The 26,521-nt window shown below is 39.7% G+C and overlaps 1 protein-coding gene across 1 annotated transcript in view; it reads left to right on the forward strand.

Moving 5' to 3' along the window:
* CACNA2D3 (calcium voltage-gated channel auxiliary subunit alpha2delta 3) overlaps window positions 1–26,521 on the forward strand; it is an 807,776-nt gene that overhangs the window by 231,005 nt on the left and 550,250 nt on the right. Inside the window, exons 4-5 of the mRNA XM_081805734.1 lie at window positions 7,724–7,783; window positions 11,798–11,849. Of these exons, the coding sequence (XP_081661860.1) occupies window positions 7,724–7,783; window positions 11,798–11,849 (112 nt within the window). The remainder of the gene's footprint in view (window positions 1–7,723; window positions 7,784–11,797; window positions 11,850–26,521) is intronic.

The following is a 26,521-nucleotide window of genomic DNA, read 5'->3' on the forward strand; positions in this document are numbered from 1 at the left end:
ATGCTCTGCCATTGTGGGTTCCAGTCCACACCTCTCAGTAAGTCCTGGAAAAGATGTAATTAAGGGCTGGAACAGAATTTTATTCACCACTGTCAGAGCCTTCAGTGATAGGTGATTTCCTTACTTAGTGGAAAACAAATGTCTATCCTCAAACCAACATAGTCCCATTCATCCTGGACTGTCCCCTCAGGAAGTTAATGACAGTTCCAGTTCCATTGCCCACAAGGGAAATAGTCCAGTTATCCCCCAGCTGAAGAGTCCTGAGGGGACTTTTCAAGGTTTATGGTTAAGTACACTTGATTCTGGTAATCAATGAAGCCATTCCCAAGAAGGCAACATAAGCAGAAGGCCATGCCATAAACTGCTGGATCATTTGGGAAAATTACTCGTCTTCTCTTCCTAACTCCTCCCAGCTGCTGTGGCCCTTGGGCAGCCCCTGGAGCAAAGTTTGGCTGTTTCTATCTGCAGTAGCTTTGCACACGTTGCACTTGGGCAAATGCAGCCTTAGCTGTAGAATGAGGTGGCTTTGGTTTGGAAATTGGCCATTCATGTTGATAGCAGGCATTGATTTAATCAGCCTCAAACTGATAACAGATATCTCTTGTGGAAACAAAGATAGTTTGTTATGGATTGTGATCCTGTCTTCTGATGTAAGCTCTAGGCTTATTTTGTCTTGTAAAAGTCTGGTGTGGTTTTATGTAATCTGAAGGAGCCGGGAAGAGGGGGGAGCCGAGGAAGGAAGAGAGCCCCAGGTACATGTTGAATGTGTTTGCTCTTTTGTTCCGTTACCTGCTTTCTCTGGAAACTTTATAGATTAGCTTTTATAATCCACTTTGAAATGTTTGCCCGTTTTGAAAGCAGAAGCAATCTTTGCAGCTTTCAGGCAGAAGGTCATTTTATACAAAATGTTCATTCGTGTGCAACAAAGCTTATTTCTTCTACAGAAACAAAGAAATAATGAAGTCTCCTTAAAAGCTGTTTTTCTCTAAAACGATCATCTTGATAGTTGCTGATTTATATGTGTCATTTCTATTAGAATTGAAAAGTGAAAACATTTATATCAATAAGGATTACTGAATATTGGGAAGCTCTTAGATATGACTCTGTGGATTTCAGCATTCCACGGTGGGATGGAAAAGAGTTCTTGTTTAATTGTGTCCATCTTTCCAGGTTATTGACTTTTGCCCTGGCTTATTGCCCGCTGGTCTTTGGTTGCTGTGTCCTTCTGTGTAGGTCTCTGAGATCTGGTTGTTTCTAGAACATTTTCTTGCCTCCAGAAGTTCGTTTGTTCTCGTGGGCTGGAACACTGGCTCAGCACCTTTCCTTGTTCTGGAAGAGCCTCCTGTTCTCCTTTAGAGCACAGCTTTGATGTCACTTCCTTCTGGGAAGCTTCCTAGCCTACTGGCAGCATTCTTTGTCACTTGCCCCTTTATGATGAAATCACTGTTTTCCTTGTGTGTGGCCCTCACCCTTCTGTAAAGCACATCATGTTGGTTCATGGCTCCCTTGGTGGTACAAGCCCCACACTTTGGGAAATAGTGATTGGACTATTCCAGCTACAAAAGCAGCAAAGATGAATCTACGCTGTTACAGGGTAGTAAAAACTCCATCTTGAGAACAAAAGAGAAGGGATTTCCATGCAGAAGGAATGAAAATGTAAATTTGAACATCATCCTCTTCTCCCCCTCCCCCAACTTAATGGTTCTTAAACTGTTGGTTTCTGACCCTTTATACAAGAAAGGAGTGTCTGAAATTAGCCCTGGGAACAAATCAATCTCATTTCGTCCAGATTCCCAGAGACATCTTTTCATATGCTGACAGCATTTTGAATGAGGATAGAGATTTTTCATTTTATTTCTAGGATCAATTGAGTTTGAAATCTGTGATGCGGAGAGGACCAAGGTCCCCTCTGTCCTCACTGCTGTAGACGGTCAACATGTTGAGTTCAAGCCCTGCCACATAATATGGTGCTAGGGTAGCATTAACCCCAGGCACACACTGATGCGCAGAAGGTGTAACTCTTCCTCCATCGAACTGCAGCCCTTAAAGCAAAAGCTGCTCAATCTAGTGTAAGGAAAAGGTGAACCATGCCACACTAGGTATGGTTGTAACCGCAGTTATCATTCTTGATCGATCTATTTGGTTGTTCTTCTACACTGAGTTTAGTGCTTGTTGGATTTGAAGGAAGACTCACATGATCTCTAACTCTGATATTCTTGACAATTCAATCATTAGCTCCAAGTGAACCATTGGTGCAGCCCAAAGCCATGTTAATGGTTATAGATTTTCCTTAGAATCGCCTCAGTTGAGCTTAACCCTTTTTTTTTTTTTAAGATTTTTTATTTATTTAAGAGAGAGAGAGTGAGAGAGAGCATGAGAGGAGAGAGAGTCAGAGGGAGAAGCAGACTCCCTGCTGAGCAGGGAGCCCAATGCGGGACTTGATCCTGGGACTCCAGGATCATGACCTGAGCCGAAGGCAGTAGCTTAACCAACTGAGCCACCCAGGCGCCCTGAGCTTAACCCTTTTTTTGAGAAAGAATTATGTATTCATTCCAGAAAAAAAAATGGCAATAAAAATGCTGGTCTGATTATTAAATGTGTTGTTGCAAAACGTTGAATGAAAACCACAAAATGTATTAAGTGCTTTGAAATCTTTGTTAAATTCCAATATCCCATTATAACAGCATTTACAAGCCAAAGCTTTTTAGTTTTAACATGAGAAATAAAAATAACGTTTTTCTTTGCTACTCCATATGGTTTTTATATTTCTGTTTTGCTTTAAGGATTTTCGTCTGTAATTGCTCCCTCCCCCGCCTTTCCCCTTTCTTATTAAAAAACTTTTTTTCATTTGTACATAATTTGTTCATTCTGATAGAATCAGTAGGAGTCTAGTAGTAGGTTACTTTGTTGTATATCACATTTTCTGTTACCCTTCCCCTCCCCCCCCCGTTCTTTCTTCCTTTTCTCCCGTTAAGCCAAGATAATCAGGAATAAAAAATAATAATAATAATAAAATAAAATACAAGTAGAACAAACAAAATCGTTTTCTTTTTCTGATCCAATTTATATTGTGACTTGGGGTCCTATTTTCCCTCCTCCTGAACCATGACGGAAAACTTGACCTCTATGATGTCTTTAGCTGTAGTCTTGATTTAAGTGTTTTGGGGGAGGAGACAGGAGACTGCATCCTGTAGCATCGCACTGATTATACGTGGGGACATTGTAACAAAAATAAGATGTGATTTTAAATGAAATGCTTTAATATCCCACTATTCCCCTTGGCAGTTTTGCCGTCACCATGGCTATAAATAGTGTCCATGGTCCATGGCTTCTAGCATTTCTTATTTATAACGATAGCTTTTGTTTGTATTTGTTTCACTAAAAGGGAAGAGTTATTTAGAAATAAGAGTTATTTAGAAATATAAAAAGTCGCTGAAACATGAATTGCAACTTTCCAGCTCATAGATGCTTTGTTCCAAGGCCAGGATGTATATTCCAGTACACTGTTATCATTTTTGTTGAGTGACGGATTGCTTTGGCATCAGAGTGGGGAGGATCCGTGGACAGCACTGCCGTTTCCTTGCCTCAGAGCTCAGTTTTGAATGCTAGTCTTCAAAGCCATTTTTATTTCCAGTGTTCAGTTTTAATTAAAAACCACATTCACAATTCTATAATCCCATCTGCAGATCCAAAAGGGGAATTCATACAAGAGAAAATTAACTTATTATTATGAAAAGCACACTGCCTTTCCAATAGGTATAATAGAGTAACAGTTTCCCTCGGGCTCAGTGGTTCCTTATATAATAACTAAAATATTAGCAAATTTTAATTGATTTTCCTTACCTGCAAGTGGTAATCAAACTTATTTTTAAAACATACTTAATTTGATTTAGATGATAAGGGTATTTGCTCAGGAAAGAGACATGAGAGGCTGCTCCTTTCTACAGGCAAGTGTCAGAGATGGAAGTTGAGTGGTCTTGACTTTTAAATGTTGATTCAATTTATTTTTGTTTTATTAACAGTAGGAACTTCTGTCTTCAGGACTCTGTTTTAGGTAAATTTATGGCACACGATATCCTTCTTAAGTAACATTTCTTTTAACTCGTGTATCTTTATAAGAGTATTTCAGAAGAAATATCAACTATCCTTTGTTCTTTACAAAAGGTGCACAGTTCTTGTGCTGTTTGTCATTACCATTGTGCACAAGAGATGTGCTTGTTCTCGGGGATTTCCCCCTGAATTTTCCCATAAGATGTAGGCCTATCTTCCAGTAGCACCAGAGGGCAGATTGGGATAGCCCCGAGGTCCACTGCATCAAGTGTGAATCCTTTCAAAGAGCCCTGTTCCAAAGTACTTACTTGCTTTACATGACATAACTATTATGTGTCACTGCCTGTGGACCATATTTTTTTGAATCTTATTTCTTAAGGCTTTGTAGTGAGCTTGATGGGAAAATATCTTCATGGAAACAAGAAATATATGAATTAAATTAAGTTAAAAAAAAGCATGTGGCAAATTTAACTTGAGAATGAACATAAAAGCTGGCTAGCTGGCTAGCAGGGTACTCCTCCACACAGAGAACAGGGCTCTGGCTGATCTTAGTAGTTAGTACAAAGGTATTGAATTGTTTCCAATATATTACCTTCTTGTGCCCCATTGTTACAGGATTTGTGTCCCCTTGGTGCCCGGGTTCTTGGTCACACCGCTTTGAAGAATGAAGAGGTAGACCAGACGAAGAGTGGTGGGCAGCAAAGCGAAGTTTATTGAGCAAGACTACAAAGCTCCCAGAGAGGGAGGGGGACCTGAGTGGGTTGCCCTCAGCATTTCTAAGTTTAGGGTTTTTTATGAACTCTTTTGCGGAACTTTCTTAAGCAATCAAGGTGTGCTGAGTTCAGTCAATCAGGGCTTTGGTCACATATCTGTCTACCTATTAGGTTAAAGTCCACATGCTGATGGTCTTTTTTTGCTGACATCTCGGGGCTTAGGTCTCAACTGCCTTTTGCCTGTGATATTGACAAATGCTTTTGTAGTTCATTTTCTTATTGTAGGATGTTTTGCAGAAGTCATTTCTGCAAAGGCTGCAAAGCAGAATGTCTGTGCAGTCCTGTCTAAGCTGCAAAACAAGATGTCAGTGCTGTTTTATTTTAGCTGTCCTGACTCCATATTTTCTTGTTGGGGACCCTGGCCCTGACTACCTAACTGTCCAACTAACTCCTAACACCATGACATGTATTACAGTAGTTGAAATACATTTCATGTTATGTTATATATGAATGTCATATGGTATGTATGATATGCATATACAAATATTCGCACAAAGGCAAATGTATTTTTCTAGATACATGAAATACATTTCGTGCTGTGTTATTTCATGATAATTTCAACTACCTATTATTTCCATCTTGTTCTCTTATTTGTTGGTGTTATACTGCTTTATTGTTTTCCTCATTTCCAGTTGTTAACTTCTTTCAATATTATCTTTGTCATCATGAAGTTTTATTTTGTTCTTATCTTTTGATCATTTGTACATGTCATCCACATTTCTTCTCTGGGTTCTCAGAGTACTTAGACACGATGAAACAACTTCTGTGTGTTTAGGTAAATACATAATCAAAATGCATGACTTTTTTTGATAATGTAAGTGTCCAGACGTGTATAATATTTATAACCAATTTATAAACCTCGATATGTAACTGATTTCATGATACATACATAAAAATTCTAAATCTGTTACAAAGATTAAGAGAATAAGCTCTGACAAATACATAGATTCCTTGTATCACTGTCTGTCACTCATCTGTCAAAGTCCACCTGGATGCATTTGCTGATTGGGTCATGTGATCCCAGGAGGCTGACGAACTTCATTGTTTAGGATGATTCTAGGAAGACTGTGACCCAATGAAAGCTTGGGGCCAACGGATCCAATCTACATAGTGTCTCTCCTTGTTTTTCTTTTTCTCTGTTTCTCATCCTCTCCATTTTATGCTTCTAGAAAGCATTTAATGTCTTATAATGAAAATACTTATGTACACAGATTCTAAAAAGACAAATGAAAGTTGAAAAACCTTGGAGGGCTGGTGGATATCATTAATCAAGGCTGCAGGGATGAGTTCAGCTCTAGGATGAGTGCTGTTCTTTTGCCACTGGTTCTCAAACTTTAGTGGCTTCCGAATTCCCTGGAGGGCTTGTTAAAGCAGATTGCTGGGCCCACCCCCAGGGCTTCTGATTCTGTAAAATGGGATGGGGCATGAGAACATGCATTTTTGACATGTTCACAGGTGAAACTGATGCTGCTGGAGGGGGACATCCCTTGAAGAAGCACTACTCTAGCGTCACTGTTTCAGGGTTTTCAGATGAAAAAACAGGCCCGAGAGGGGCAGAGGCTTGCCTGAGATGTAGTGGGTTGCATCTAGGCTAGAATTAGAACTGGGTCTTCTGGCTCTGACCCTATAATGTTCTCCTGGGGGCTGTTCTTTGATTGACCAGAGAAGGGGAAATCTCTTCCTGACCATTCGAAGGAAGTGTGGGAAGCCAGATTTGCCACCCTCCTGGAGTCCTGTCTGCGGGTCTCTGGCTGGCCTATCTCTTTTTTTGTATGTTCTATGGAGAGAGACGGCTTAGTGGTCTATATTGGTGCCTAATGTTACCCACGTATATACCAACCTCTTCATTTCCATATCCAATTTAATAATTATTCATGGAACATTTGTCTGTTGATTCATAATCATTTAGAGATTAATACTCATGTCATCATGTTTCAAACGTGGCCTATGAAACTCAGGTCTGTATTATGTCAATTAAAAACAAGTTAAAGACGGCCGGGCTACAAGAGTAACCAGGAGAAAAATAGAAATGGCTGAATTTTTACCTGGATCTGAAGGTTTTGCTTTTAGTTTGATGAAATTTCAGTGAACTGTTATCTCACTAAATGAGTTTTGTGCAGTATTCTCTAGCCTATGTTTTCATCTTAATATTGGCAAATTCAAAATAAAGTAAAAATGATTTCGATAGGTGACTAATGGCCTTTAAATGGAATTTTATGAAACTGCTTTCATAAGACTATGGATTGGTTGAATTTAGTTGGCTAAGAAGAGTAACAAGAGTTGTGTATTTATGGGTCCTGCTTATTGATTTAATTTCAGTGATTTTCTTATTGGGATGCAGATTGTCAAAATGGCATTGAGGTACCATAAATTCAAATAACTGTCACCTGATAATTACATACTAGAACTGGATGCGGAAAGAATTGCTTTGAATGATTGAGGGAATTAAAATAAGTAGCATTTCTCAAACCAAAGGGGAAGAAAGTTAGCCCACTTAGTGTTGGGCTCAATTTAATAAATCTTGACCCAAGAGCCTTCTATACCTAAGGGATACACTCGTCTAGGTTGGTTTTGGCATCCACATTGGGCCTCAAGGGCCAGTGTCTTTGAATTGTTACAAATTGCTATGAAAATGGATGCAGAACTTGTGTGCATATATACACACATAACAGTAACTATTTGCTAGAAAAACTGTGATGGAATGATGGAGGCAAAAACCAGAGTTGGACATTGGTGTTGTTCTTTTCAGTTTCATGGGAGCAAAGCCTCCAGGTCACAATGCACATGCCATGATGTAATCTGTCATCTTGGGGCCAGGGAGAAACACCAGTCTTTTCGCATTGTTGGAACGGGGTCTGGGCCACATTTTGGATCCTTCATGTTGCCTTCTCTCTTTTCAGCGTCTTGTGGAGGCTGCAGAAGAAGCACATCTGAAACATGAATTTGACGCAGACCTGCAGGTAACCGATTCTAGTCGGAGTTAAGTTTTTCGTGTGTTGGCTGCCAAACGAGAAACACTAAGTGTGCCAGAGACACCTGCTTTCAGGGGATGGGAGAGAAGGGCTCTCAGGAGGATGGTACAGAGTTGGAATAAATGTGCCTATTTCTTGACGGGGCAGGGTGGCGATCCCCAACCATTTTCTACCACAGCAGTTATAGTGAGCGATGACACACACTCACGCACATGCACAGAGCAGATTTTGATGAACTCCTCCCCAGTTCTGGAGGATGTAACCTCAGTCAACTAACAATGATCACCAGAACTCCTAATGGCATATTGATAAGATAGACAACAGAATATGTGTAAATACCACTTCCCTGGCTGGATTTTAGATGACTGAAAGCAAACTTGTGATGGATGTAGTCTTGCATTGACTGTTAATTGTATCTACAAATTAAATCACTCACTGACATGGGATTTGAACATCTACTTAATAAACTTCTTGCCGTATATCTTATATCCAACTATGGAATACCTGTGTTTGGCCGAGAAGGATTTTGATGTTGCCGTGTATATAGAAAACATATTAAAAGGTAACAAGTGAATTGAATGATACCTGGAGGTTCCTTTGGGTCCCTCTTCCTCTCGAGGGAAATTTTATCTGTATTGTCATTTGGAGTTCTGTGGTGTTTCCTCACTGCTAGGTAAACAGAAGGAGTGAATCTTAATCCTTAAGTCTGTGCTTTGCTAGAATGTATCTCTTCTAGTGGCATGTGGTCACAATTAGGAAGTAGTGTTTATTTTGCTGTGTTTCATTTATTGGAAACAATAAAGGCAGACATGGATATGCAAGCACAAAAAAGGTGGTGATATGAAAATAGGCTTTGGTGTCTTCGTTCCATGGATGAACTTCTTCTCATCCCTCCCCATCTATATTTTTTTCCTTGTGGGTAAAAGAATGCACACTCAAATGGGGTAATTGAAGAAAGTTTAATAAAAGGAATATTTACAAAGGTATGGTTAGAGAAACCAACAAGTGATGGTGTTACCCCCAGGGCAAGCCACACTTCTGGCCTGAGAAGCGAGAGGAACGAGTGGTTTCTAGAACCCAGGCAGAGTAGCTATATGGAAAGGGTATTTGATAGAGATGTGCAGCCAATCATGGTGAGCTAGAAGGATGGAATTTAGGGGGATAATGTCCTGATAACAGTGTCTAGCCTTCTGATATCTTGCTGGGACCCACCATTGGCTGAAGCCAATTACTGGTGTGGTTGATGTAGTTCAGTCTTCTGAAATTGAGCTAGGTGCAAAAGGATGAATAATGGGTCTGGAGAGGAAAGAGAAACTGTCAAACCCACCATTTGGTGGTCATTTTCAGAAATGACACCAACATATGAAGCAAATAGAGCCAGGACTGTAGCCAAGCACAAGAGGTTCCGGGGGCAGGGTGGAGAAGTGCCGGGGACTATTGGTAACATCAGGAGTGGGGGGGAAGCCAGCCCAACTCTTTGAGCAAAGCTGCAAGAGAAGGAGCAGAGGAGTTAGCTGAATATAGCAAGAAGCACATTGCTTCCTCCAGCCACACCTACATGGTGGCTGTAGGAAGGTCCGGGGCTGTTTACTGGTCACATTTATCTTCAGTGTGCCTCCTCTTCAGAGGGTTTGGAATTCCTAGAGTGGGCCAGAGGGATTGAATGGAAGCATCAGGAAGCAACTTTGTAACTGTGAGGGTTGTAGGGACCTCTTGAATGTGTTGCCAAGAGAAACCATCTCCTTCTCCTGAGGAATATTCTGGTTGTAAATTACCAAAACTCAACTCAAATCAACTCAAATGAGATTATAATGCTGAATAAAATAAGAATCCATGGGTCCACTCTAATAAGATACAAATAAATAGACACAGATGATAGATAAATACATACATAAATAAGAAGGGAAAGTTCAGGTGGCTCAGTTGGTTAAGTGTCCGACACTTGATCTCAGCTCAGGTCTTGATCTCAGAGTTGTGAGTTCAAGCCCCGCATTGGGCTCCAAGCTGGGCATGGAGCCTACTTAAAAAAAAAAAAAATGACAAAGAAAAGGGAAAGCTCTTACAGTAGGATGCCAACTAATAAATATAGGAGAGATGGTGGAGACAGAAGGTTATAGTAATAATTCAGGCAAGATTCTTCAATGGATACTAAAACTAGTAGGAAAGAGTTTGATGAAGAACAGGACATTGATAGTTTCAAAGTATCTGCCCACAAATTTCTTATTAATTACAAAGGGGAATATAGCAACTTTACCATGGAAAAACTTGGCAGATACCACCTTAAACAGGTAATCAAAGTTAGTATCACCAGTGATGAGACAAAGTGATGTCAAGTGCCTCCAGATGTGTGTTGGGCTTTAGGACAGCATCCCTATGTAGAATTCTTGCCCAGAATGTGTAACCTGAATCTAATCATAATAAAACATCAGACAAATCTGGATTGAGGAATATTCTACACAAGTAACTGGCTGGACTCCTCTTCAAACCTTCCAAGGTCAAGAAAGACAAAGAAACATTGAGGACCTGCTCTAGACTAAAGGACACAAAAGACCCATGATGATGAAATGCAATGGATCCAGAACCAGAAGCAAAGATTTGAAAATGGACTCTGCATTAGATAATAATGATGTATCAATGTTGAATTTCCTGGTTTCCTTGTATTGTACTTATGGAAGAGAATGTCTTTGTTCTTGGATTTTTCTGTACCAAACATTTGCATCCACTGGTCCAACAGGAAGAAGTCAGTTTATAGGAGAGTGAAAAAGATGATTGGAAAATCTGGTGGTGGTTATAGCTTATATAGTCAATTTTATTCTGAGATCAGTTGTCTATAAAACATGAGTGGGCAAGGGAGGGAAGGATTTAATGACTTGAGGGGATTATTTATCCTTCAGCAGAGGACAAATGTGCTGTGGTTTAGTTCAACTCACCTAGAGCCACTCCTTTGTCCCTCGGAAGCTAGTGCTACGTTCAAGAATGCTCTGATTTCCTATTATTGAAGCTTTACAGTGGAATTCTGGTGTAGCACAGCTGATTCCCTTGTCAGATGTGGTGCTGTAGACATAAATGCACCATTAGCATCTCCCTCCAAAAGAGAGAGAGACAGAGACAGAGACTGAGAAAATGAGTCTTTGGATTGTTACAGTTTTTGTTCTCTTAGGAACAAAGAAGGGGAGCCCAGTTTTTCTTCCTCCAGTGATCTCTTTTATATAAATGCAAGAGAAATATCAGGGGCTGTAGTTGTGGTCTGAACTAGAGTAGAGGTTGAAATAATCTGTCAGTATTACAGAGTGTCATTTATTACCTGGACCTCAGACCTTGGTGAAATCTTCCCTGGGTCAGAGTAAACCGTGTGTGCTTTTGTGAGAACCTGTAAAAGAGAAGCCTTTGAGAAAATAGATGTGCATGGAAGAATGCGTGTCTCCTTCGATGAAGGTTTTGAAGCTGCGAAGCTTCAATGCTATTAAGTGCAAGTCTTAACAGCTTGGATGTCAGCCCCATTGCTATCACTGGGATAGCAGGTCTGCGCATGGGCTCTGGGTTTATTGCTACAACAGTCCATTAGAGCTGATCAATTGTTAATCTGGGTTCCACTGACCTCTTGGCAACCCCTGCCGGTGGATTGTTTTTATCAAAAAAATTTCAGACTACCATCTGCTCACAGTGAAATAATGCTGAGGACGTCCCGTGCTATTAGTTCAGAGGGAGCTGGGAGTCTGTTTTCCTACAGAAAAAAATAAAACAAAAAAAACAAAAACAGTGCTTTTGTAAAATTTCCTAAACTCTGTAGCTTCAAGTCTTAGACCCCTGCCCCAGAATAGAAAAGAAATGGCGGATCAGCCTCTTCTTTCCATTTAGATTGGAGTTTTTGCATCAGTGCTTTGAAAGTGAAGAATTTGCTTCTCATTGGTAGAATCATCAAGAGTTATCAGAAGAAAGTCATGCCTCCTTTATTGTCAGGATTTTATTTCTCATTTAAATTTTGTCTTACATTCTCTTTAGAGGTTGATGTTTTTCTCATGGGCTTATGGCCTTGACGTCAGCAGTCCCCTTTGTAAGGTCCTCTAACACGGTATTAGCTTATTCTTAACAAAAACTCTGTTGGGGCAACAGGCAAAATCCAGCCTTGGAAAGGTGTGTGAACATGTGTGCATGTGTGAACAACCCACAATGCAGCGTCTTCCATGGAAACCAGAACTGCCTGGTCATCTTTATTGACTGGAAAACCCTATTGTTGACACAGGGGTCAGCTCAGCCCTCTCTCTGGCTTGTCCCTCTCCATAGGTGGCCTGTGGGTTCTAGATGGGTCTTCTCTTGGTTTGTTCTTTACTTTCTGATATCTCTCCATTTGGGCAATTTATAGTTATAATTGATATGAACAGAGGCCTTGTTAAAATGGCATCTTTGCTTTTTTATTTTGTGCTTTGAATTAATACAGGTTTTTTTTTTTTATGTAAAGCTCATATGAGATTGGTAATTATAATGAAAACAGTTGAAAAAAACCCCTGTGTCTTAATTATAACATGTGATTATTTTAGGGTTGCACCCTCATTCAACCCATTGTGAGGTGAGGATGGAGTGGTAGGAGTAGACCCTAGCCCTGATTATCCTATTCATTGATGAATCTCCAGAAAACTAAGTCTACACATGTAGCATAACTTAGAGAGAATGCTTTCCCTCCTCTTACTTACTCTTTCTTTTTGGGTTTTTCCATTGGCAGCGAAGAAGATGAAAAAAAAGTCCTTTTGACAGTTTACTAAAAACCTGCTTATCTTTGAACCGCAAACATATTTTCTTTGAAAGCTGTCTCCAATAAGTGCCAATTGCACAGAGCTGGTGCACAGCAGAAAAAAAAAATGTGGTTTTGAATTGTGTATCCTGCAGAAGCCTTTTCCATTGCAAAGTTTTCTATAATAATTTTTCTTTGTTATTTTTTAAGTACTAGGAAAATAAAAAGCCTGGTGACACGCAGAAGGATAACAAAAGTGTGAGTGGGAAGGAACGGGGGAATGGAGTGTCTCGAACGTCCCCTCTGGGTCATCCCCAAGCCACAGACACCTCCCTTGCAAATGCAGTGGCCTCATTGCAATGTTGGGGTGAGGGGTTTGGAGTGGGAAGGATGCAGAGACCGTGATGGGAAATCTCCAAGTGGGACAGCCTGGTGATACACCATCCTCTTGGGAGCAGCTTCCCACCGCTGCCTCCTGGCCAGACCTGTTAGAGTGGGAAGGTCCTTGCTGAGGGAGACCCAGGTAAAGGGAGGGGGTGGCTCAGGAGCTCCCGGGTCCTGCACTGTAGGATGCCTCTATCACCATTCATGGGCAGAAGAAAGCCTTTCCCAGGAAGGATTAGAAAGGGCAGTGGAACAGCAAGCCCCAGAGCAGGGCTGTCCTTTTCCCTGACAGCTTTTGCCTGCCGGCCGGTGACACCCTGGGGAAACCCGCACGTTGTAGGCATGAGCAAAGGATGGGTTTAATAGAGGTTCTTTCTGAGCAGAGGAAATCACGATCCTCACGGGCTTTTTCACATAATCCTGTCAAGCCCCAATCCATCCTTGTCCTCTTTGCCTGAATGAGGTGTTGAGCTCCTTGCAGAGGGAGGTGATGGGGCACTGAAGACCCCGTCCCCAGATTTAGAAATGGTGCTTTTCATAGAGGTAGCAAATCGACTTTTTGTGCATAAATTAGAAACATAGGGGTCACATCTACGGGAAAATAAATGAAAAGAGAAGGAAATTTCACTCTATTAAAATAAGTCCCCCACCCCTTTCTAATCTAATTTATGAGAACATGCCTATTTTTTTTTTTCTTTTTATCAGCTTGGCAGGGGGGGTCACAGTCTTCTGCATTTTAAGATGTTACATTTGGGTGTTTCTTAGTTAGGTGTCACATGTCATTTATGCACAATACTGATGTGTAAATTGTTTCCCCAGAATCTCTAAGGGTGCACATTTGAAAAGTAAAGTCATTTCTCAGTTGTCACACACACACACACTCTCTGTGTACACACACTATCGTTTTTGTTCATTTGGCTAGAATGTTATAACTTTTCATAAGGTCAGTGCATGACTGGGCTTTGTGTTAATGAGTTGTCTGGTGGTCACATGTGAGGCACAGGACCCTGACTGTTGGTCATGTGAAAGTGTAAGAAGGGGGTGGCAGGTGGAGCCTCAGCTTGACCCAACACAGAGAGCCTTAGTCTAGAGGTCTGAAAATGTAGGTTCCAGTAGATCTTGTCCACCTGGACCGTTTACGTGCTCCAAGATCTGCTACTGTGGCCTCCATGAAATGACATATTGTAGCATCTAGATGATTTCTAAGATTTCATCCATCTCTCATGTGCTGCAGTCATTCAACAAGTAGTTGTCCATAACCTCCTCTGTGTCCGGCGCTGTGCTGTGGATATGGCCATAAGCTCAGCTGATGCTGTCCTTGTTCTCACAAAGCACTCCATCTAACAGCAGTGATGGATATTAAAGCCATGATGACATAAATAATTATTACATTTTAATCATGATAAACAACATGAAAGAGGAGGACAGGGCATTATCACAATGCACATCTAGCAGACCTCATGTAATCTGGGAGTTCAAGGGACCTTGGAGCAAAGCCCCCAATAGTGAGTCTTGATTGAGTGGAGATTCTAGAGTTCACCTCCCCCACAGCTAGAAGAAATGTCCCCAGACACAGAGAACCCATAATATCTTTATTTTCCATAAGTGCAAAACTTTTATCTGCTTTCCAGATAATAATTTTTCTCACCTCTGAACTCTAATGGTACTTTATTTTTGCCTCTTTTCTGATGCTCACCATTTCCTATCCTGTTAATTTTATTCACATATATCTATTTATTGCTTAATTTAACATTTATCGAGGACTCAGTACATATTAGACCCTGTTCTAGATTATGGGACTTCTACAAACTGAGATGTGACCCCTACCCCCTAGGAAAGTTCTAATCTACCTTTTTAAATATAATTTTTTGGTTGTTGCTTTAAGTGAGCATCTTAAGTGTACAGTGTATCTAGACTTAATTTAGTGTATGAAGTAGCACTTCACGTGGAATGAAAATTTTTCAACAGTATGATTCTACCTACCACCATCCTTTGTGGTATTACCATATATTGTACTTCTGTATGTGTTATAAATACCATCATAAGCGTTATTTTTATTTGGCTTTATATTTGGTTTAATCAGCTGTTTTCTAAAAAATTAAATAAGAAAAAAGATAGCAATATATTTACCCACACATTTGCCACTTCTGGTACTCTTCATTCCTTCCTATGGATTTGAGTTTCCATCTGTTACCATTTCTCTTCAGCCTGAAGAACCTCTTTTAGCATTTTTATTTATTTTATTATTATATTTTTACATTGCAGGTCTGGGAGCCACAACTTCTCTCAGCTTTTGTTTATCTAAAAATATCTTTATTTCACCTTCATTTTTGAAGGGTAATTTTGCTGTTTATAGAATTTTTACTTGACAGTTTATTATTTTTTTAGCACTTTGAAGATATAATCCCATTCTCTACTGATCTTCAATGTTTCTGATGAGATGTCAGCCATCATTTTTATCTTTATTCCTCTGTATACAGTAAGTCATTTTTCTTTGCTACTTTCATGACTTTTCTCCTTATCTTTGATTTTCAGTATACTGTATAGTGTGATAAGTAAAGGATGTTTCTAGATGTGATTTTCTTTATATTTATTCTACTTGGAGTTTGCTGAGACTGTTGAATATTCTTAACGTATTTGAAAATTTTTTAACAATGGGGAGCCTGGGTGGCTCAGTTGGTTAAGTACTGGGCTCCGCAGTCAGTGTGGAGTCCACTTGAGGATTATCTCTCCCTCTACCCCTCCCATGCTCCCATGCATGCTTTCTCTACAATAAATGAATAAATCTTGAAAAAAAATTTTTTAACAATGATTTCTTCAAAATTTTATTGCCCCATTCTTTTTACATTTCCTCCTGGAACTTAAGTCACATCTATGTTAGATTGCTTTACCTTGTCCCACAGGTCACTGTGGCTCTATTTTGTTTGTTTGTTTCCAATCTATGTTCTATTAATTAGTCTCCAGGTTCACTAACCCGTTCTTCTGTATCTCTAATCTGCTGCTAAACTCATTCAGTGAATGTTTTATATATTGTACTGTTAGTTTGAGAATTTTCATTAAATCTTTTTTATAGTTTCTATTTCCTGCTGAAATTCCTTATCTGTGAACTGATTATAGTCATGTTGTTGTTTTATTTAAGTCCTCAAACACAGCTACAAAGCTGTTTTAAATTTCTTCTCTGATAATTCCAGCACCTGGGTCATTTCTGTGTCTGTTGCCTCCTTTTTTCTTTTGAAGTGGCTTTTTTTTTCTTATTCATGTGTCTTGTGATTTTTTATTGTATGATGGACATTGTAATTATAGCTTTGACTGATTTTTATAAATTTCTTCATTATATCTTAATATAGTTCCATCCATGTGGTAGGTGTTCTAAAAATACCAAGTTTATTGAATTTGATTAAATTGGTAGTAGGAGACACTTAAGACATGAAGAGACAGAAATGATACATCGTATATAGTAGGACAGCCTCCAGTGATTTGATATTCTGCATTCTAACATCACATAAACATTGACTTCTTCCAAAAGTACCACACAAGACCATTTCCTAGCTGAAAGAAAGAGAAAAGTGCATTTTTGTTGATAACCTTAAAATGTAAACATTGTTTCTCAAAAAGTTATCATTTCTACAGCTTAATTATATTAGTACCATCATGTGTTCTAAATCCAAATAAAGATATTGATATTAACAAATTTAAAGACAAAAAATGCAACTTAATAGCAAGAATAACTGTTTGGTTTTGTTTGACCAGTCATCTTACTTTATAGATCAGAGGGGAAAAATTGCATTATTTGCTCTGTTCAAAGTTATTTTTTATTTGCCTGTACAACATTTACATATTAGTGACCCTCTTTTTTCTTTGCTACTTTTGTGTTTAGAAACTCTGGATCTTTTATCTAATTTCATTAACAAATACAATCTAATAAAATGCCTGTGTGTTTTTCTCACTGTCCTAGTTTTCTTGCTACAATATTCTTTTTTCTATCATGACCATGTATATCTCAATTTGTAGGTAATAATGGTTATAGAAGTCGTAATTACTGCTTTTGAGAGCACTTTCTTTCCTACCAAACTTATTGGTTCTTTTGTGATTCTTTTAACTTTTGGGTTTTCTCAACTGGACTTTCTCAAAGCTGGGAATACTTATTTAAAATAAATATTTGTTTAAAACACATTTGTTTTGAATAAGGGTATTTTAAGCACAATGAAACAGTACCAGTTTAAACTGTATTGAACGTTCCAATTTACAAATACTTTTAAAATTTAGTTTTATTGTTTTCATATACACAGTGTGCTTGTGGTGTTTTGGACATCAGCCAGTTTGGCTAACGGGGGCATTTTGGGACACCAGGGCCACCTTGGTATATCTACAGTATTGTTAGGTAAACTCTTAGTGGATCTTTAATCATAATATTCAGAGTCCCACAGTACATTTTCAGAAACCTCAGTGTCTTTCATGAAGAGAGCTGACTGCAGAGGTCATTGGCAGACCCCAGAAATTACCTTGGATCTTTCTCCAGAAAGTTGTTTGGCAGCAGTGGCAATGTCCTTTACATTGTTGATTTTTCACCAAGCATCTTTGTGGTCTAGGGATTTGGCAACTGCTATTGATTTTTTTAAGTAAAACTTGGAACTTGGTGGCAGTCCAGAAAGTAGACAGCTCAACGGAAATTTTCCAATCTCACATAAGCCTGTTGATAAAGCACCTAATATGTACTCAGATGAGTTAATTCTCACCTTTCATACTTTCAGGTTAGTTTGTGATGTAGGTTTTCATAATGCATACAATATGCCTTTGATAATCCTAATTCTTCAAATTAGAACTTCTTTCAGGACTAACAATTTCAGGATATTTCTTTTTGCTGGTTAGTTAATATGAATAGAATGCAGTAACAATGTTAAGAATAATAGACACCATTATCAAATATGTAATAAGTGCAGGGAGTGGCTTAAGCACTTAGCAGACATTATTTCATTTATTTACCTCTTCATGATCCTCTGAAATGGATACTGTTATCTCTGTTTTACATATGGAGAAACAAGATTGAGAGACTGCATGATGTGCCCAAGGTTTACAACAGTGGGTGGATGAGCCAGAATTCATACCCAAGTCTGATGGCTTCAAAAACCAGTAACTTATGTTGGGTCATGGAGCCACAAGTTGTAATATTGACCTTAATTTACACTGGACAAAATCTTGTAAGGCAATAAATTTAAGATGAAAATCATCATGGGTTATTGGAAAGGTCTATCAGATTTTTCAAGAAGAAATTATTTATTTATTTTTATTTTATTTTATTATTTATTTTTATTATGTTATGTTAGTCACCATACAGTACATCATTAGTTTTTGATGTAGTGTTCCATGATTCATGGTTTGCATATAACACCCAGTGCTCATTGCAATACGTGCCCTCCTTAATACCCATCACCAGGCTAAACCATCCCCCCAACCCCCTCCCATCTAAAACCCTCAGTTTGTTTCCCAGAGTCCGTAGTCTCTCATGATTCGTCTTCCCCTCTGATTTCCCCCCCTTCGTTTTTCCCTTCCTTCTCCTAATGTCCTCCATGCTATTCCTTATGTTCCACAAATAAGTGAAACCATATGATAATTGTCTTTCTCTGCTTGACTTATTTCACTTAGCATAATCTCCTCCAGTTCCATTCATGTTGATGCAAATGTTGGGTATTCATCCTTCCTGATGGCTGAGCAATATTCCATTGTATATATGGACCACATCTTCTTTATCCATTCGTCTGTTGAAGGGCATCTTGGCTCCTTCCACAGTCTGACTATCGTGGACACTGATGCAAGAAATTCTTTAAAGTGGTAAATTCTGACCCAGAAACCCATGAAAAGAAAAAAAAAAACTCTTTTTTTAAAGATTTTATTTTTAAGTAATCTCTACACTCAACATGGGGCTTGAACCTACAACCCAGAGATCAAGAGCTGCATGCTCTACTGACTGAGCAAGCCAGGTGCCCTGAAAAAAAAAAATCTCTTAATAAGATAGCAGGATTTAATAAAAATAATTAAACATAGCTTTCCTGATATTATTAGAAACATATACATAAGGGAGACCCTTCCTCTGTAGGAAATTAGATCTATCTTCTCCATACTAATGTGTGTGACCTTTTAAAATGTAAATAGGGTCAAGTTACATATTTGCTTACATTTATACTTCACTCATTCTTAGAATAAAAAATGAATTCCCCATGTACCTACAGAGTACTACACAGCCTGCTCAAAATGTGGATTAACAGCTACCTCCAATTCTTTGTGTCTGCTCTGCTCTTGACTCACTTTCTTCTGTTCATTGAGCACACTAGTAGGGTTTGCTTGTTTATTGTCCATCTCCTCCAGCAAAACATAAGTTCCATGAGGGCAGGCACCTGACATGTGGTTGATGTCTACAAGAACTTATTAGAATTAATTGAAATTCATAATGGTAATATAATTACTAAAATCCACAGTTGACTGATGATCACTACAGTGCATTGTGAGTAATTTATGAAGTTGTCATCTGTTTATTTTAATTGGAAAAACATCTGATCCTTTCTTCAAATAAATACTAATGGCTTGACCAGAAATGATTCAATTATTGCTGTAATATTCAAAGACGTTTTCATATATTTATGGCAGCCTTTTATTGAAAGAGTTGGCTTTTGTTGTCACTTGTAATAAATTCATGAATTTGCTAATTTTCCTCATCCAAATAATAGTTTTTATGCCATTCAGTATGTAGTTACAAATATATGAATATATTAATTGTAAACTAGATAATTAATTATATTTAATGAATATTATATTAAGTGAATATGTATCAACTTACTAAACAGATAGAGAACATACGTTTAAAATTGGAAAGGAGAAAAATTAGAAGGGAAACATGCTCTTACAACTTGGGTTTCCTCTTTTGGGCAGGTTCCCACCCACCTTCCTATTTGGCATAATCAGAGTTACAGATACAGTATGTCTGGGGTAGGGGTAGCCTCTTATAGTACAAGTAGGAATTCTGGGGGAGACATAATCAGTTTCAAGAGTGACTGTTCAACAGCAAAAATGGTTGTGATTGGAAGTCATCTGAATCTTTGTGTCTGCCAGAAAGTGAATTTCTAACAGTATCATCCCCTTAGAATACCTTTAAAAGCTTTAGTCAGCCAGCCCCTCATGGAAAGTCCTAGATCTTACATTGCACTTGTCCATAGCGAAATCAAACAACAACAAAATAAATAAACAACACTGAAAACAAAACAGCCTTCTCATGCTGGTAGTCATTAAAGGGGGAAAGATAATTTTCTTCCTTCAAGTTGTTCCCTAGGTAGCCAGGAGCCTGGAAGTTTTGCTAATCAGCTGTGTCACCTTGGAAAAATCATGTGGCCTGTCAGATTTCATGTTACTTCAGGTCACTGGGGAGTTGGGGGGTGGGGAGAGCTGGTTTGATTTTCTTCCTGATCTAGAACTACCTAAGTCTGTGAGGTTGTGACATTTCACATGGGAAGGATAGCAATCATTTCTCCATAGATTGCATGCTCATTCTTGTAGGAAATCCAGCACCTTCTACAGCATAGCATTGTCCTGAGGGAAACATCTCTGAGAATAAATTCTCTTTCTTTTTTCCCCCTCCTTCTAAATAGATACATACTTCCTACTTTAAACTTGAAAAAGGGAAATTTCAAGAAAAGATTCTTGATTGGATCATTTTCAGATACCCCCATGAATAACTTTATTATTTTAGGTTTAAAGAGATTCTTATGAGTAATATAGAAGGACTTCTGTGTGCGTGTGTGTGTGTGTATGTGCATGTGTATGAGAGTATGTGCATGTGTGTATGTGTGCATGTGTATGTATTTATGTGTATGTGTGTATGTATGCATGTGTATGAGTGCATATGTGTGTATGCATGTGTGTATTGTGTATATATATGTGTGTATGTATGTGTCCGTGTGTGTGCATGTATGTATATATATGCGTGTGTGCGATTTTAAGAACTTAACTGTGGAACTGAAATGACTTGCTTCACTCCAAGCCTTTGTTTGCTGTATAGTTAAATTCAGAACCAAACCAAACCTTTGCTTTGACTTATTTGGAAGTGATTAGGTTGTGCATATGAACGTATTCATAATATATGCTTCTTCCTAAAAGGTTTCAGGTGACTGAGAACATACAACCACCATGAAAAAAAATTTTTTCTAGGTTTAAAGCCTTTTTTTTCATCTCATTCTACATGAGATTGGCTGAAATGTAGAGGTGGTTCTGATTAAAAGAAGCAAGAATAGAGAGGAGGAGAAGGATTTATAGCTTCATAGTAATATTTTCTGAAACTCAGGTCAAGTGCACAGTGGGCCATGGCCAGCTTTAGTCTGGTCAAAATGCTTTTTTTTTTTTTTATTATGAGGCAATAAAAGAGGATTCATTATATCTGCTGGTTAACATTCTGGATGAGGAGATACTAGCTATCCAGAGAATGTCTTCCAAAGGCTGAAAGCACTGGTTTGAATCTTGGCTTTTTTCCTTACTAGTGCTAAGACCCAGGGCAAATTTCTTAGCCTGTTGGAGTCCCGGTTTCTTCTGTGTAATCAGGTTGGTGATACTCTCCCATAAGGGTGTCAAGCTTCCACAGGGTTTTTGACCACATGGAGTATTCGGCACAGTGTGTAGTACAGAAGATGATCCCAGTTTGGGGTAACCATCATCATCATTGTGATTATTATTTAAACCAATACTCTTGAAATGCAGAGACGTTGATTACACTTGTAACTGCGTATTTAGTCTCTGCCTGCTTTGTGGACTGTGAGCTGTGTGAGGCAGATACCGCATCTGTTTTTTGGGCATTGTGTCTGGGGCTTAGGCACATAGCTAGCACTCAATAAATATCTGAAGAAGGACTGAATGGGCAAGAAGAATGAAGGATCATCTCAAGAGTTAGATACCCATGAGGAAGGAGGTTAAAAAGCATCATTTGCCAAAGAGAAGATATGTGATGCTTCTGCAATTGGTAGTAACTTTTCCAGCAGGAGGGCTGCCCAGGCTTAGCGTCTGAGCCATTTCAAGCCTCTTTGGGAACGTGGTGGGCCACAGGATGGGGTGTTTCATGCGGTGTTTCATGTCCATAGAGGGGCTGAACTCAAACCACCTTTGGCTATACCTGTACCCTCCTGGGTGTGCATGGCAGATAGTCAGAGGCCCCTCATCAAAGTAGGCAGAGAGAGCAAAAGACCTGGAACAATTTCCCTGCATAATCATCAGCCAGTTTTGGAACACTAGGCTAGCTAGTTCAGTTTGGTTTCGTTGTTGTTTAAACAGGTTTCTTTCTGTGTCAGACAAGACACACAAACAGGAGACTGCTGCTAGGACACATTTTCTATTCCTGTTCCAGTTTCCTTAATGGCTCTAAAGGAAATCTCTCTTGCAATTGCCTGAAGTATTCTGTCTTCATTATTATATACCAGGCATTTATTATATTCTACACTTCTTTTTGACTCTCTGTGCCAAATTTTTCTGTGACTTTCTAAATAAATAATGACATTGAATGTAGAGCAGGTGGGTCTGGGAGCATGCCTTCCCATTTAAATTTCCAGGAGCACCACCGTGCTCTTAGAAATGTCTTAGCAGGGACAGATGTCTGGAGTCTCTGGCTTTATTTATTCCACTCCAGAGACAATATTAACTATCAGGTTAAACTCAGTGAAATTCTCATTGGTTCGGAGCCACCTAAATAGACTTTATGGGTCTCTTATGTCATAACCTCAACTGCAGATTTGAGCCTTGACTCTCAATCACACCCCCTGCCAGGTCTCTATCCTGCCTCAGGGTATGATTTGGGAGGAGTTGTGGGATCTTGACTCAGAATCACAAGGTGTGCCTTACACTTTAGACTGTTGGGCGAGCTAGCAGTTCCGGGGTCCTCACTATCAAATTTAACCCTCATACCCATCTGGTGGAGGGGGGTATAATTATTGCTCCCACTGCCTGAATGATAAAGCTGACACTTAGAAAAGTTAGCTAGGTTACCCCAAGTTCCATGGGACTGTGTGGTGGGCCTAGGGTCAGAAATGAGCGAGTTTTGATTCCATGAACAGGACTTAAGTCTTACACTTTCCAGAAAGCCTCCTTTGTTTATGGATACTTATTTCCCAGGTCTTTCTTAGAGCTGGTGTTGATGAGTGGTTGGACGGTGTAATGAGGTTGGAAAGCAGACAGTCAAAGGCATAGGTTGAACGCAGTACAGTTGGTAGGCATTGTCTTTATTCTCTTGCGCCGTCGGGCTACAGTATGGTCTCCTGCAGTGTTTAAGGCTATTGCTCCTACATTTCCTGAAGTCCCCCTTTACAATCCACAGGATGTTTTTCCCAGGGGGTAGGGGGCTCTTCTCTCAGATGAAGCAAGACGCACCTTGTGAGAGATGATCCTGCAGTGAGCTTGTTGGTGGTGTGTGGGGACAGCTATAATTTGCAGCATTTCTATACCAAGGGCCCTGAGCACTCATTCATTCATTCACTCATTCATTCATTCATTTGTTCGTTCCTTATTTTCTTGGATTTACCTGCGAAGGAAAAGATTTCAGAATACTTCCCCGAGCTTGTGAGAGCAGGCAGGAAGCCAGCAGCAATTGGAGGTTTCTGATACAGTGAGTCAGACACGCAGTGCTCTCTCTTTGTTTCTTCCCCTTGCCTTTTTTCTCTTATCTTTACATTGAATAGATTAAAAATGGGAAAAAGAGAGGGCAGGTGACTCCTGCTCTCGAGCAAGGAGGTCCTTGGGGGTCCCTTGGGAGTGTCTGCTGATGGGATTCAAGTTACTGATGTATGTTCTTCCCATGTGGCAGAATCCAGCTCCGATTTGGAAAGTTCACCTGGACTCCGTGGGGGGAGAGCTGTTGTCGTATTTGCTTTTCTGGGAGAGGTAACTATTTCTTGCTGCACGATTATCCTGTTGAGGGTTGGGAACCAGGGCATGCTGGCGATAAGGATTTAATGAATACATATGAGAAGAAGAGATTCAGGCCACTGAGCAGCATATTGCCCTAGGCCACTTCTCATTTCAGGATGGTGAGATATTTAGGGGAGTAAATTTCAGACGATCACGGAAGAAAAAATATTCAAGGGGCCTTGGGGTGAGAGATACATTCTCGTCTATGTTTTTAACAGCAGATAGGTGGTCCATGTCACTGAGAGCCTTGTGAATCACCTCTTGGTTTTGTTCATTGTCTTTGTTTGTATAATTCACTTATAGCTTTAAAAAATATGATTAGGCCTGCCCCTGCGCTCATTATTCCACATGGCAGAGAAGATGTGCTTTTAATTTATTCTTTGCTTCTAATTGTAGTGTCTGCATGTCAGGGTTCACTGGCCATAGAGAGAATGAGCTCTGCTTTTGTAAAGCAGATAATTGAACCTGGTAACGATTACTGTCAGAAATCCCCTGGGGTTGTGCTGGTCCCTGTGCATCATCCCTCGTGGTGGTTTCCAGCATCTTGTGTGCTGGGACACTGAGGATTTTCCAGAGGAAATCGCAAATTGGAGTTTGTGCATCGGAGACTCCAACTGCCATAATGTTAGTACCCTTTTCTGGTTTGTAGCAGTCTCTGCGGTCTCTGGTGCTAGGGACTTCTGAAGAGAATGTTTTCAATTTTGAAATGTTTAAAGTAACGTTTGCAATACAGACAACAGACAAAGGACTAGAATCTGGGATAGAAACAGAACCCCTCATACCAATAACGAAGATCCTGTAATAAAAACTCCTTCATATCAATCCACCACAAAGAAGCAATGGACATGAACAGTCAGTTGACAGGAGTAGAATTACATGGACAGAGAAAAGATGCTCAATTTCACTAATAATCAAGGGAAAACAAATTGAAGCAGTGAAATACCATTTTCCCTGATCAGTTGGCAAAATAATGGCGATGATGATTGATGATGGTGAAGGTGGTGGTGATGGTGATATCAGGTGTTGGTAAGGCCTGGGGAACTGGGACTCTGCTGGTGCGGCCACACTGCAGGACAGGTTTACAGAGGTTATAAAACTAAAAATGCACAGACCGTACGAACCATCAACCCCACATCCTGCATCTGTCTACAGAAGCACGACCATGCCTACTTGTGTGGGAGAGGCTGAGGAGACTGTGGCATGTGCATGGACTGGGATTCTAGGTAGTAGCTAAAAGGAATAAAGGAGATAGACAGGTAATTGCAAGGATGGTGCCCAGAACATGTATTAGCTTTAAAAATCAAAGACAGGGTTAGGAATTATGTGTACAATATGATCTAATTTGGGTTAAAAAGATCATGCAGATAGTGAGTGTTTATGTATGCCTGTTATTACAGAGGAGGAGGTCTGTGGGTAGCATCTGGGGAGGGGCCTGGCATCAGCAGTGGGAACAAAGGGGATGTGAGTCTTATCTGGGATGCTTCTTTGATTATTGCCGAAAAAATATTTGGGATGATCAAAATTTAATTTTATAAAAGTTTTCTTGGAAGAAAGAAAGAAGAGATGGATTGGAGGGTAATTATCCATTTGGTCTGCTGCTTGCCTTACAGTAGCCTCCCAAGGAAGCCAGAGATCAGAGCCTCCAACAGCAGAGTGCTTGCAACCACGCCTTTTCATTCTCTTATTAGGCCTCAGGATCCCACTGCCTGGAGAGGTTCTGGTGACGATCAAGTGGGACTTGTGTGCATCTTGTGCTCCCCTGCATCCTGGGCCCTGAGCATGGTGCCTGGCATGAGGCTGGCAGTGAATAATTCTGTATTGGATTGGCACCGAATGTGGAGATCTGGTGTGGTGTTCTTTGTCGACTGTGGCTGCAGGCATGTAACTGGTGATAGATTGTTGTCTAATGCTTACTGTCAGAGGTGTCCTGGCTTCTGATTCTGGAAAGTGTACTCTGTGCACAGGCCCTGGGTTTACACAAACCTCCACTCGCTTTCCTGAGCAGAAAGTCTCTTAGTCTGTGTAAAAGAGAGGCTTCCATTCTCCTGGCTGGAGGCTTCTCTCTGACCTGCCTGGGAGTATTAGAGCCAGGGCTGAATTTTTGGGCCTGCCATCCTGTGTGGGCACACAGGGCTCCAAGCTTGGTTTAAGGCTCTGCTGTTGCCATATTGAAATTATTTTTTAATTAATTAATTTATTTTTGAGCCCACAGCACATTATTTTTGTTAACTGTACATTTTACATTGATTTACTTTATTGTATATACAAGTTTTACATCAACTTACATAAAAGAGGAAAATAGGATATAGAGACTTAGGTAGAAATATACTGAAAACACTAACTTCAGTTCTGTACTTTGGCAAATATGTTACAATTTGCATTTTCCTTCAGTTTTACTGACAAATAATTTACATACTTCACTGTGTAAGTTTGAGGCACATAGCATGATGATTTGATTTATACATATTGTAAAATGGTTAGCGCAATAGGTTCAGCTAAGATCCATTTGATTTTTCATGATCCTTGATTCCTTCCATTGGTACCTGTGCATTTGAGCAGTGGTGCGTGTCTTCCAGAGTTTGCAGGTTTACCTTGGCAGGCACAGCTCTTCACTAGTCAGCCCAGCATGGGTTTCTGGATGTGTCTGCTGGTAATGTGTCTGGGCAGGTGGGACCTGCTAT

The sequence above is a fragment of the Leptonychotes weddellii genome, chromosome 1, assembly GCF_054177405.1.
Source record: "Leptonychotes weddellii isolate Sample4059 chromosome 1, ASM5417740v2, whole genome shotgun sequence".
Classification (NCBI taxonomy): domain Eukaryota; kingdom Metazoa; phylum Chordata; class Mammalia; order Carnivora; family Phocidae; genus Leptonychotes; species Leptonychotes weddellii.